At 36.2% G+C, this 12,800-nt stretch overlaps 1 protein-coding gene across 1 annotated transcript; it reads left to right on the forward strand.

The window, feature by feature from the left end:
* The first annotated feature begins 3,862 nt into the window (after positions 1 to 3,862).
* Positions 3,863 to 12,470, forward strand: LOC108667822 (QRFP-like peptide receptor). The gene is made up of 3 exons (XM_018154891.2): positions 3,863 to 4,148; positions 8,110 to 8,328; positions 12,265 to 12,470. The coding sequence occupies exons 1-3, from the start codon at positions 3,863 to 3,865 to the stop codon at positions 12,468 to 12,470; spliced, it is 711 nt and encodes a 236-aa protein (XP_018010380.2).
* Positions 12,471 to 12,800: the final 330 nt, after the last annotated feature.

A 12,800-nucleotide genomic window follows, 5' to 3' on the forward strand; every position in this document is an offset into this window, starting at 1 on the left:
TATATTTTTTTCTTTTCCTGCCGTCAGCTTTCAGTTTACGGAATACCTTCTTTGCAGGCTAAGCCGTCTCCTACAATATTTTGAATGACTAACTATCGAGAAAAAAATTAAAATTAGTACCACGAGTAGATATCAAATGAGACATGAAAAAGGATAAGAACAGCTATCTACAACATTCAAAGGCTCCACGAAATGGTTCTGTCTATAAGCGTCGACGAAACACAAGTACTGCAGAGGCCGATGCAACAGAAGTTGATGAAAAAGAAGCGGCGACGTGGAACGCTCTGCCACCAACGATAGCGGGGCGTGTTGATGGTACGACAAGGTCGACTATTGTTGACGACAAACGCAGTCGTCTTCTGGAAGACATCGCGTCGACTCGAAGCCTAAGTTGGGGTGATGGACCGTGCAAAATGCAGCCGACAGGTCGAGTAAAACTAGTGCCTCAATGTTATCGCGTTCAACTGCTCACGTGATTCATGGAAACTTCTGGATTTGAATGCTCAATAAAAAACGTGTAACGATATCAATATAATTTAAATTTTTATCATTTAAAATAAACTGTTTTATTGCATTTATAATAAACTGTTCATAGTCTTGAATGATTTTCTTTGTTATCACTTTCAATTTAATAGACATTTATTTCACTTTTTATAATTTAGGAAGGAAGAGATAAACGGGCTTAAAAATTTTCAACGGATGCCTTATTAAAGCGAAGCATTTATGGCATGTATTATAGTATGTTAACTTCAAATTATTTTGCACCAAAGTACGAAAAATCACGTCTTGTCAGAGCTTCAATTTATTAATATTTAGAAGTGCAGATTTAACACATGATATAAAAAAATTAAAATTTCGAATCTCTGACTATCTTTTTCGAACTTTTTGACCTCATAATTTTAAATCTTTTACTAGAATAAAGTGAAATTAAACTTTCAAAACTGTATTTGCTAACTTGTCTTCTAGTTCATTCTATGCTACACTCTAGCCCCATTTCAAATCATCCTCAAAACAAATGTTTGAAAAATTGTTCAAGCCGATTTGGGTTCGCATCTTCTTCCAATTTTATGTGGTAAACTAAGTTTTTTCTTTATTTCCCTACTAATTAGTGTACTCGCCTGTCACTCAGCAGTTATATCTTCATTTACTTGCCTGGAAAACAATATTCTCTAAAGAATTACTCGGTAGGTAAGAATTAACGGCTCCCATCGCTTAATTAATATTGATTCATCTCTAAATGGCACTTGAGACCGAACTCGCATATACGCATAAGTCTATAATGCATGCGGAATGCACTGTTCAAACATTAAAAAATTCAAAATTTCCTTGCCTCGCTTCCATAAATTCTCAGTTTATAGCATATCAACCCAGTCAATCAGGTCTTAATCGATCGATGAAGATTAGGGCGGATCGATGAAGAAATTAATGCAGATTCTTGCTCGATCGACATGGGCAAACCTCCATTTGGAGTGGGCAACGGAGAGGGCAATGTCGCGGGGCGCAACGACGATTATTGAGGAATTTTAAAAATTTTAAGGCAAACTAATCTATATCTCCTGAACATTATTAAGGTCAAGGTAACATTAAGGCTTAAACGTTCCTCTTTGCGGAAGCGTTCAAACTTGGAAAGCTAGTAAAACACTTACGTATTTCAAAGTATTAAAATAATTACGTGGTATAATAATCGTAACTGACATCAGAAATCTACCCGACATAGCTCATTCTATCTATTGAACTAGATTGAACGCAATTTTGAATAAAATTTTAACTGGGTAATCATAAATTAAAGTGCATATCAATTTCCGATCAATTATTCTATTAGATTGAATAGCCAACCGACATGTTTTCGCATGAATTTTTCGGTTTGCTCTGTAAAGTTGCCCACACCCAGATACTTCGATCTGCAACGATAAACCCACAGTCGATAGTTCACCATGCATCTGCATAGATTATTCAAGGAAACTCGACTTCTAAATCTTCGAGTGGTCGGATCACCCGCGATATGCAGTAACCCACACTAATCGACATCGTTGCCCACATTGGTGATTGACTGGGAAACCAAGATGTTACAATTTTTGTCCTGAAAATAAATCGTAATACGGTGGCGTGATGCAGTTTTCCAAAGACGATTTATTCTTTCTTAAAACGGACCGAGACTTCCGAAGTCGAGCGTATCTGTGCTTGATAAAATCGGAAGTCGGCAGAATTTATAGGACTTGGAACAACACACCTGACTTTTACAAATAAGCGCCGCTCTTATTTGCACTCGGAAGTTATTTGTTGGCTTATTTTGTGTGAATTGCACTCCAAGCAATTTTATTTTCAATTCGATAGTTTATTTTCATCGGATTAACGTCGAATTTCATGTTATTATTGTAATCCCCTTGCCAGAATACGTATATAAGACCTCTTCTAGAAATATCTTCACTGTATGCTTAAGAAAATCGCAAGCACCATAATCTGAAAAGCAACTGATCAAACGTTGAGCACAACATCTTCATAGCAACGCAACAATGAAGGAAATGATCTGAAATCTGCGTAGCATAAACAGCAGGGAAACTGTACGGGACGTGAGAGAAAGAGTTCAAGAGAAGCCATTAATTGAGAGATGGGATTTGGTATTATAGCAAAGGGCGATGGATCACTGTTTCTTATCGTCGTGGTGTAGGAAACGGATTTGGGAAATTTTCCCAAAAACTACCAACAAAAATGTTACTGAAACCGTTGCATAGCAGTTCATCTCCAATTTCTGCTAAGAATATAACGTGAACTTAAATAGTCATTTGCACCCGACAACTTTACAATCGGGAATATAATCACCGTTCTCGTACGTGTAGTAATACGCTTTTCATAATAAAAACCAGAATATTTTGAAGGAATCATCGTCATTATCTCTTTCGCGACCTCATATATTTATTGTTTACAAGCCGTCAATTAAATCGAACTAAGGCTGATACGTAATGCTACACATCCAGCCATTCTGATGCATCGAGAACTTCGTCTGATCAACAGAGAATTCTTTATGCAGTTCTAATTTCAGGTCAGTAAATGGTGGGTCAGCAAAACGTATTTCATTCTCTACTCCGAGTCCGATAATATCTCCTCAACTTATCACGTCGAAATTGTTTATTATCGAACACAGTCCAGCGGCGAGAAGCATGATTGCTTTGAGATTGCTCATTTTGGACGAGAGGAAAATAATTGATAGGTATGACAAGATTATTTTATGTAAAAAATTAATCAAGATCCATTGTATCGAGTGATGATACAATCATGAATGAGGATTTATTCTTGATGATATATTTATCCAAATTTTTAATTTTTTAAGTAAATTTTCTCACAATTGTGTTATTATCTTTTCAGAGGTATTTTGTCGTGATGAAAGGGACTGTAAGTTTTTTAATAAGAAACCAAGACACTACATGCAATATCCTTTTGTGTTGGAATCAACATGTATTCAAACATATCCTAATTAGATATAAAAATATTAACGTATATTTTAGCTCTTCCGAGGTCCTTACAGATATTTAATGAATGGGAGCAATAATAACGAAAAAATTCAAGTTCACCAAAAATAATTCTTCATGATTGCCGTCACAACAAAATTTGTAAAAATCAAATTCTTGTTGCGTATGCTGTTACTGGTGAGCAAAACTTCATTCCATTGTTTGTATGCATTTGAAAAGATTAAAATAAATGCAACCAACGCCGTGGACCATTTTCTAAAAAAAGCAAACGGGCTGAATAAGCAATACACGGTATATCGTAACTAAATTACTCAACTGCGCTGAAACCGAATCACCTTTCCATTTCAAATTTCCATTTCGGCGGAAAAATATTTGAGTGAGTAAAATCCATCACTATGGCAGAAGTACAATTGTCGACGCCAAGACAGTTCTCGTCACAGACTACGAGCGAACTTTTCTCCGTAGTCCCGGATGCAGTTGCTGATCCGTCCCGAGGTTTTTTATCTTCACCGGCGCCTCTGAACGCTAGTGAGCTGCCCATCGAAGTGCTGCGCTATTTATGTGAAAGCAACGATGCCGTCCTCAACTTATCCACAGTCGAATATTTCGCTAACTTTACCATGGACGCCAGCACCTGGTCTACCACAGACTGGAGCACGGTAATCAGGATTACTTGCATAGGTGAGTAAAATTTCTTTTTGTTTTCAATATAACGTACTAACAAAAAATATATTGGCCGGAGCTGATAAGAAATTTTTGGGCAATGTGATTATTATTATTTTAATTATCATTATTGGTTAATTAATGGTAAATTAAAAACGTGATTGGTAAGAAACATAATTTGTTTCCAAGGCTGATGACTTCCATCGAATGAGTGGATAAGGTAACTATTTTGATGGTAAGTTGAATCTGCAGGCTTTCGTGTTCCAAATTATAGAGGATCGCTTCTTTTTTACTGGGGAAGCCTTCTACCAGCACATATGTCGGGAAGCTATCTATCAGTATATTTTTCGGGAATTTTTTTTTATATATGTACGAACCTCTTTTATCAAAACACTGCATGCCCCACATTAAAGTCATCATGATTATAATTTCGAATTTCTTCAAATAATTATTTCTTTAGCTTAGAGAACAAAACCTTAAAGCTTCCAATAACACATCAAAGTCGATTTTCCCCTCATAGCTATTTTGAACTCTGTTGATTATTTGAAATATCTTTTCCTTTGTAACTTTTGTTTGCGGTTTCTAATGCGTTATAGTGCACTTTTTTCCGAATTTTTACACCTCAATATCACATTTTACAAGGCAGTGACGAGCAGGTGGCCATCCGAGTGTCGTTGAACCTTTGGCTTCAATCAGCAACGATATATCTATGGTCCCCTATGGGTCACGATAATTCTTAATAATAATAAGAGACGGGCTATACTACTAACTAATATCAACTTGTACAAATTCAAGTAACTTCTGTCTATTGACATTCTATTGTACCTTTACAGAAAGTAGAGTTTCAGAACCAAGTAATATACAGCTTTCAAACAGACAAGATTTTACGATTTCGTATACCAATAGGAAGATCACTGAAATAAACGTGAGCAGCAAAAACTAACTAACCTAGTAAGATCCTGCTGACCAACAACATTACAACTAAAGGCCTGGAAACGAATCAATCAGGCAGTGAAAATAAAAATGACTATTTTTCCCTTCCTTTTCATCGTAATAAACCATTTCGAAACGTAACTTGGATACGAAAAATCTAATTTCCCATCTTTAAACTGATATCATATATACCTACCCTTTGAAATCTATATTCAACTAAACACGCTGGTCAAGTGGCAATGGAATGCTTAGAATCGTTCAAATTTTCATAAAAATTAAAATTCTTTGGTTGCCTTCATTAATTGTGTTCCACTCCTCGGACTGACAGGAGAAACGACAAATATTATTGTTGGTTTTCATTTGCAAGCAAATTTTATGGATGAATATTTCAAGTTCAGATAATCGAAGAAGAGGCTCGCATGGGTGCGATGCTGGAAGATTAGAAAGGAGTCATCAATATATCTATCGTGAAAAATTGACTCGAAGTTAATGGGGCAATCGGCCACCAAGAAACCTCATCAAAGCTCATGAAAATATTCGCAAGTGTAGATCCAAGGTTTAGATCCATTCCTATAAGACATTAAATTGTTTTCAAAATTTTACTGCAAAGACGAACATTCAGTTCATAACATGATTTCCGAAGTACTTGAAAAATCTGCGGTTCAGACTGAATAGTTTCTTTAAGAGGAATATTGGTTGATAAATTTTATGTCAGACGAAGAGTTAGGTTATCAAGGGTGGAAATTTTTTATTTTTGAATTGTTAATCGATAGATTTGTTCTTCGGGCCGTTTTTTCGGTTATTAAGTTTTCATCTATTTCGTATAAATTATACTTCTCTCTATTGACTGTACTTGAATTCTCCAAATTTTTGAACTGATAATGAGGCAGGTTTCAGAAACATTGAACAAGATATAATGAATTTACTTTGTGCGTTTCCAGGCTTTCTGAATTTTTGCCGGCAATTAAAATGAATAATTGAAGAAAAAATGTAACCAGAGTTTAAAAGAAAATCCAGATATTATAGAATTTTTGCTAATATTTCAATTGATGTTGCTAAGAAATAATAAAAGATGAGGATATATTTTCCTCAATTGAAGGTTCAAAAGATGCTGTTTATTTAATTGAGAGACCAAAATGAGAGTTTATATAAGGATCGAAGTTGTTGAGTGGGCAGCGAAAATATTTTTTGTCTGAAGCTGCATTGCTCGATCAGGAGTTGTTTTATATCCCGATTGATAGGAGATGAGCCGCTGATGTGGGCAAAACAATCGAGACTCTAGCTGATCTGAAATAAGTTCTGCTGAAAAAAGGGGCCCCACTTGTTGATTTTCGGCTCAACAAAATAAAAAAAAAGTAATATTTTAAAGTGGCACAATATCACTGCGTGTCATGCGTTCATTTCTATCTAGCAATAACTCATAATATTATTTTCATCAATGCAATATGGGAAATAAATCGTTCGAACTCCGGTTTATTAAACAATTTTTTCTATGGATAATATTTTTGAGCTCTTAGGTTGTCATTCGCGAAACGTATAACCAATACCCAGCTACGAAATTTCAGTCATATTTATTAATATCTGACGTTGGAAAATTGATACAATTATCGAGGATTAGTGAATTATGGAGCTATAATCGTTCAAATCACATTCATTAAGTAACTCAATATGCCAATTACACATTGGCAAGGAAATATAAACTTGATACGAGTTATACTTTCAAACCTTTCAAACTAACTGGTCAAAACGGACCAGCTTGTAATTACTAGATATAAGGCTAAGGGTACGCACACAGTGAAAGCAGGTTTGCCCGCGCGGGCAACCTGCTCCAACCTGCCACAAGAATGAAAATAGGATAATAATGTAAGTGTTCACAGTGAAAACCTGTACGAATAGGCTTCTGTATTCTATGGTTTCAGGCGCCAGCCTGAGCAGGTAACCAGCACGCTGGCAACCTGCTTTCACTGTGTGCGTACCCTTAGCTATGATATGTGGCATACAGCAAAATCGCTTGAATTACCAATCGTAAAGAAATTGAAGAATATATGCATTTACATTGATAAGTCACAGGTATGGAAGTAGGACTACGGAAAAATATGGTTAGAATTAATCTATCTCTCATTTGCTTATTTTAACGTTTGACGGCGCCATTATTAATGCCCTCATTAATTGTTCACGTTTTAATGCCGTCATTAAGTGGAACTTGTAAAAAATATAAATATTTTTTAATTGCTTACATAATGAATAATCCCCTAATGTTCTGTAAATATCTATTCTCGGTAGCGTCACAATCAGGAAACCTTCAACCATAAAAGCACAGCTTAGTAATTATTGTACGGAAAAAGAACCATGCATGTCACATGCAGTTCAGCGCATATGAACTATGTAGAATTTACCATTCTTTACAACCTGATTCTCGCAGCCCACAGAATAAAATTCAACTTTCCCATTTGGTTTTCAAGTAAATATTTTCTCAGCAACTCTGAGTAAAGCTTTGCATATGTTTCCACTATTTAATGGGTTTCTGTTTACGCTTACTTTCATTTCACTGCGTAGACGCTTCTTGCTTCGCCTTTACTTTTTCTTGTGAGGTAAATGCCTGCAAAATATACGTCTTAAAAATATACATCTTTTAGCATAGAGATTGTTACTATGATGCATGGGCGTTTTGGAGGCAGTGGAGATATTTGGTAAATGAAAATTCCTCCATGCTTTTTAATGTATTATGCGATCACGGTATATTATTATTATATGAATTGATTTATGTAGGCACGGTTTAGCTGAACTTGTGATACTAGCTATAGCTAAATCTTAATGAGCACGTGCAAACAGTTGCAAAATTTTACATGTTCGTTACACAGACTATTTAGGCTGAGGAGCGTCCACAAATTACGATACTGACTATGTTCCATTAAAATAGATAAATATTTATATTCTAGCAGCTTAATGTGACGTGCTTGACGCATAGGAATATGATACAATAAAACCCTGTTGCCTCGGCACATAAATTACGTATAAGTTTAATGGTCTTTCGTTTCGTCCGTAGTGCTTCTCTTCATTTCGTCGATCATCGGCAACACCATCGTGGTAATCGTGGTCTTCTGGAGTCCCAATTTGAAGACGTCACTGAATTTCTATTTAGTGAACCTAGCCATCGCTGATCTGTTCATCACTTGCGTGTGCATCTGGAACCATCTTGTGAAGAACATCTTCTACAACTATCCTCTCGGCCCCTTCATGTGCAGAATTGGATCCTTCGTCCAAGGTAAAGATTGATATTTCGAGCCGAGGCTATGACTATTTCTTAGTACGCTTAATAACAAAGGTTAAGCTCAACAATAGGCAAAATATATTCTTCTGTTCTAAAATGGTATTCTTCGCAATTTCATTTTTATTTAGAAATGAAAGCGTCAGGGTCAAAAAATAAAATAAGTGGCATTTTCATTTGCCGAGCTTATTTTGTAGCTATAAACAAGGCTTTCAAACGGCCAAGGCGGTAAATTAGGCCGTTTTTATCTTGCAAAACATGCAAGTTTTTTATACATTGCAAGACGTTCTTAAATAAATGATAATAGCTTTTTTTCTGCAAAAAAATAAATTCATGAACGAGCTTGGGAATCGGGATTCGATTGTATCGAATCCATCATGATACAATCATGATCATCTATATCGTATTTTGCATATAATATCATTTTGGAGACTGCAAATGTAAACTTTACATGTTTAAAAATTTGTAATTTCCTTTATAAAGTTTTCTACTGTTGCTCAAAAAATTCAAGCGGACCAACGCGTTCAACAAAACATGTGTTGAAGTAATAGAAATATCGGTCAATTAATAAGCGAAATTTTTCAGACCCAGATGCTCCTTCCTTGATTCTCATACCTAATACCTGATGACCTAGGTTACATTTAAAGAACACACAGAGTTATATAACATAAATTAATTGAAAACCCAGAACGTACCCACGCATATATGGAAAAACACAGCATTCAATTGAACGAGGCTCAATGAAGTCTTACAAAGAGCAGTAACTCTTTAATTATTTTCAGGTATAATTGCACTATATTTTATAACTCTCTGACGTTTTAACAGAAATAAAGGATATCTTCCTCCAGCAATTTTTATACATTTATGTGTTGAGAATTTACATGCATAACCGAATTCTCCCTTCATCATCATCACCTCAAATCCGTTGCCGCAAATTCGTACTTCGGGCTCGTTGTTGTTTTGTAGGCAACTAAGCCCATGTTCACGCAGTATTCCGGTAACTTTGTGGAATTATTTCGCCTTCTTATCGTTTTATTGATCAAATTTAATTTATCCAAGATTTATCAACGATGTCATTCTCGCGCTACTCCTTTAGTTCAGATAAATAATTCATGTTTTGTGGGCAGTGCTCGACTTAATGTTGCCATGAAAGAAGCCATCTGAGTACGATTTTAAAATGGTTTCAATTTATTTATATTCAACATCATCAACTTTAACTGCATCAATTGAATGAAACTCTTGAGATACATTCCAGTTAATTGGGAACAAAGATGAATTTATTCTCACTACATAGCTGACGTATTGCTCCAAGTAAAGTGGAGCGGTTTGATGATTTCGCCATAGATGTGAATGATTTGACGATGAATGGCAACTGATTTGAAGCATTGAGCACCAATAGACGCACGTACTTCTCTGTCGGAGGGATTCTCAAAAGGTAGAGGCATTTTAACTCGCATAAACAGATGTAGACTTGATCAAATAGTTCCGTAATAGCGTCTGTGGCTCCCTATAACAGAAGATGTACACGGCACACATGCGTTCAACGGAGGCCGCAGCCCTGCGAGAAAAGAGAGCATTACTAAAAGTAAATTTACACATTCAGACAACTCGTTTGTAAGTGTACGTACAGTAATGGTCAAGGGTATGCAGAATTTAAGCCAATAGTTTACAGAGTTATTTAAAAGCTCTCCTTAAACTCACTTAAACGTGAAATAAATATTCGTATTGAACTCGGGCACGATTTGCAATGAAATAAAATAACATTAATAAACTGCAGAGTCTAACTTTAATAATTCAGCCGAAGCATCTAAATGTTCACTATGTAGCAGTTCTCCGTCATCTTACAATGGAGTTTAATGAAGTTTTACTGAACAATAACCAAACTAAATTAATTTCCGATATGTTCCTAGCACTATTTTTAGCTTCCAATATGCTCTTCAAAGTCTGAACAATTTTCAATAATAACGTCCAATTAAACATCAGAAGAACTAATTGGAAATTGAAGGCTCGTGTCAACAGCTCATAATCTCGGCTCTTCAACTCAATTAGAAACTTCAAACGTTTTTGGCACCAGAGGCTTTCGAGTTACAGAAAAATTCTAGTTAGTTTGAAATGAATTGTTTCCCTGCATTTAAATGAATTTTCTGAATCTTCTGAAAAATCCATCAAATGAATCAGTGATGGATTTTTATGTAACATAAACGTCGCAACTAAAATCGAAACTTGGTTATATATACATAACCATATTATAGTATCAATTATATAAGTTCGACTGAATACAGATTAATTTTCTGACCTTGTTGTCCGGAAACTCGTCATCTCAATCACCACAATCCCATTAATTTTAATAAAGCAAATGTATACTAATTAAAACTGATTTGTTCAAACCCACATTTGAAATAGAACTCACTGAACTCTCATTTGATTCTCGCTTATGTGAATAGATGGAAAAGTTATTAGTAATTTTATTACATTCATAACACAAATTTTTGGAAATAAATTACAATTTTTTATTTACATGCAGTCTTACCTGCAGGTATAATCAATATAGCAATAATAATAAGCTGCTATATGATAGATATCGTGGATATGACTCTCTAACAGCCCCTATTTATATTTTTCCGTATATAGGGGCTGATCACACATAAATTTTGACATATACATTGACAAATACTTATACATATGTATAAATATTTGTCAAAGTTTATCTCATCCGTTTTTCAAAAAGTCGAACGACGTTTTTTGCTGACACATCACAGGTCGACCGCATGATATTTTGGTGGTCCTAGCCTACTGTTATTTTATAGTTCACAAATTTACTGAACTAAAATTTATTTACTTTTACTGAATATAAACAATATTTAAGAATAGGGATATAATACAAACCACATGATTGCAGTATAGCGTTTCATCACATGCTGGATGCTTAAAGTAATTGTATTTAAATATCGACTTCCGAAATTAATAACAATAAAGGTTGTTTTGAAGGCACACTTTAACACTGAGCGCATAACATAATCACATATCCAGCATTGCCTTCATAACTAAATTATTTGCGTATCGCGTTCGTAATTGCATCAGTCAAATTATATTATCGCGTTCTTAACTACATCCGTCAAATTGACAGCATCTTGTTCATGACTGCACCATTCACATTTATAACATCGTGTAGAGTTCAAAAAAGCTAGCGCCAAGTGTAATTTACCCATCGCATGTTCAACTCTAATTCGTTCTCAATCATTTGGCATTAACTTCCGAGCTCACATATGTATTATCAAGCCCACATCTCTACAACATAGTTATTATGACTGTTTTTATGTGCATAATTGTTATGATAACCATGATACAGTGCAGCATGACTCTTATACAAGCCATGCTCGGCAGCGACAGCTTCTATTCGTGCTGTTACGTAGCATGGTGCTCATAACTGTGATGATGTGTGCTCAAAATCCTTCTGTTCAGCATAGTGCTCATAATTGTGATGATGTATGCTCAAAACAGTCCTGCTGCTCAGCATGGTGCTCATAACTGTGATGATGTGTGCTCAAAACAGTCCTGCTGCTCAGCATGGTGCTCATAACTGTGATGATGTGTGCTCAAAACAGTCCTGCTGCTCAGCATGGTGCTCATAACTGTGATGATGTGTGCTCAAAACAGTCCTGCTGCTCAGCATTGTGCTCATAACTGTAATAATGTGTGCTCAAAACAGCCCTGCTGCTCAGCATGGTGCTCATAACTGTGATGATGTATGCTCAATACAATCCTGCTGCTCAGCATTGTGCTCACAACTGTGATAATGTATGCTCAAAACAGCCCTGCTGCTCATCACTATGATGATGTATGCTCAAAACAGCCCTGCTGCTCATAACTGTGATGATGTGTGCTCAAAACCCTTCTGCGCAGCATAGTTATCCCAAGTATGGTGTTGTGCAGCATCATGCCTGCTCGGGTCAGTGCTGACGCTCAGCACGCTGTCCCTGGAGCGCGTATACGCCGTGCTGCGCCCGCTACGCGCGCACCGGCACGCGTTGCCGAGCTGGCGTCTCGCGGGCGTCTGGCTCGTGAGCGTCGCAGCGGCGGCACCTCTCTGTGCTCTTAATGAGTACAGGGAGTACGTAGTGAGTACAGGGAGTACGTAGTGAGTACAGGGAGTACGTAGTGAGTACAGGGAGTACGTAGTGAGTACAGGGAGTACGTAGTGAGTACAGGGTCGTGAGTAAGCAGAAGATACATTAACTCCTGGCCGTTTATTATTGAGAATAAACTGCGTGTACTGCATGTAAATTCGTTTTGCTTATATAAAACAATGAGGGCACGTTTTAAAAACGTGCTATCTAGTGCATTGGAATTTACTGCTTAATATCCACACCCGCTTGAATTTTAAACAACAAATTAATCAAAAGTAACCCACCAACGTTGGTTTTTCGAATTAATAAAAATAAAAAAATCTGGCAATAGCGCTTTGTCCA

This window comes from Hyalella azteca, unplaced genomic scaffold, assembly GCF_000764305.2.
Source record: "Hyalella azteca isolate HAZT.00-mixed unplaced genomic scaffold, Hazt_2.0.2 contig8321, whole genome shotgun sequence".
Lineage (NCBI taxonomy): Eukaryota > Metazoa > Arthropoda > Malacostraca > Amphipoda > Hyalellidae > Hyalella > Hyalella azteca.

What these genes read in the sequence shown, in the direction of transcription:
- LOC108667822 (XM_018154891.2), top strand. Translation starts at nt 3,863, where the DNA reads ATGGCAGAAGTACAATTGTCGACGCCAAGACAGTTCTCGTCACAGACT. An exon ending in AATCAGGATTACTTGCATAG is followed by an intron (nt 4,149 to 8,109) that starts GTGAGTAAAATT and finishes TTTCGTCCGTAG; the next exon opens with TGCTTCTCTTCATTTCGTCG. An exon ending in AATTGGATCCTTCGTCCAAG is followed by an intron (nt 8,329 to 12,264) that starts GTAAAGATTGAT and finishes GGTGTTGTGCAG; the next exon opens with CATCATGCCTGCTCGGGTCA.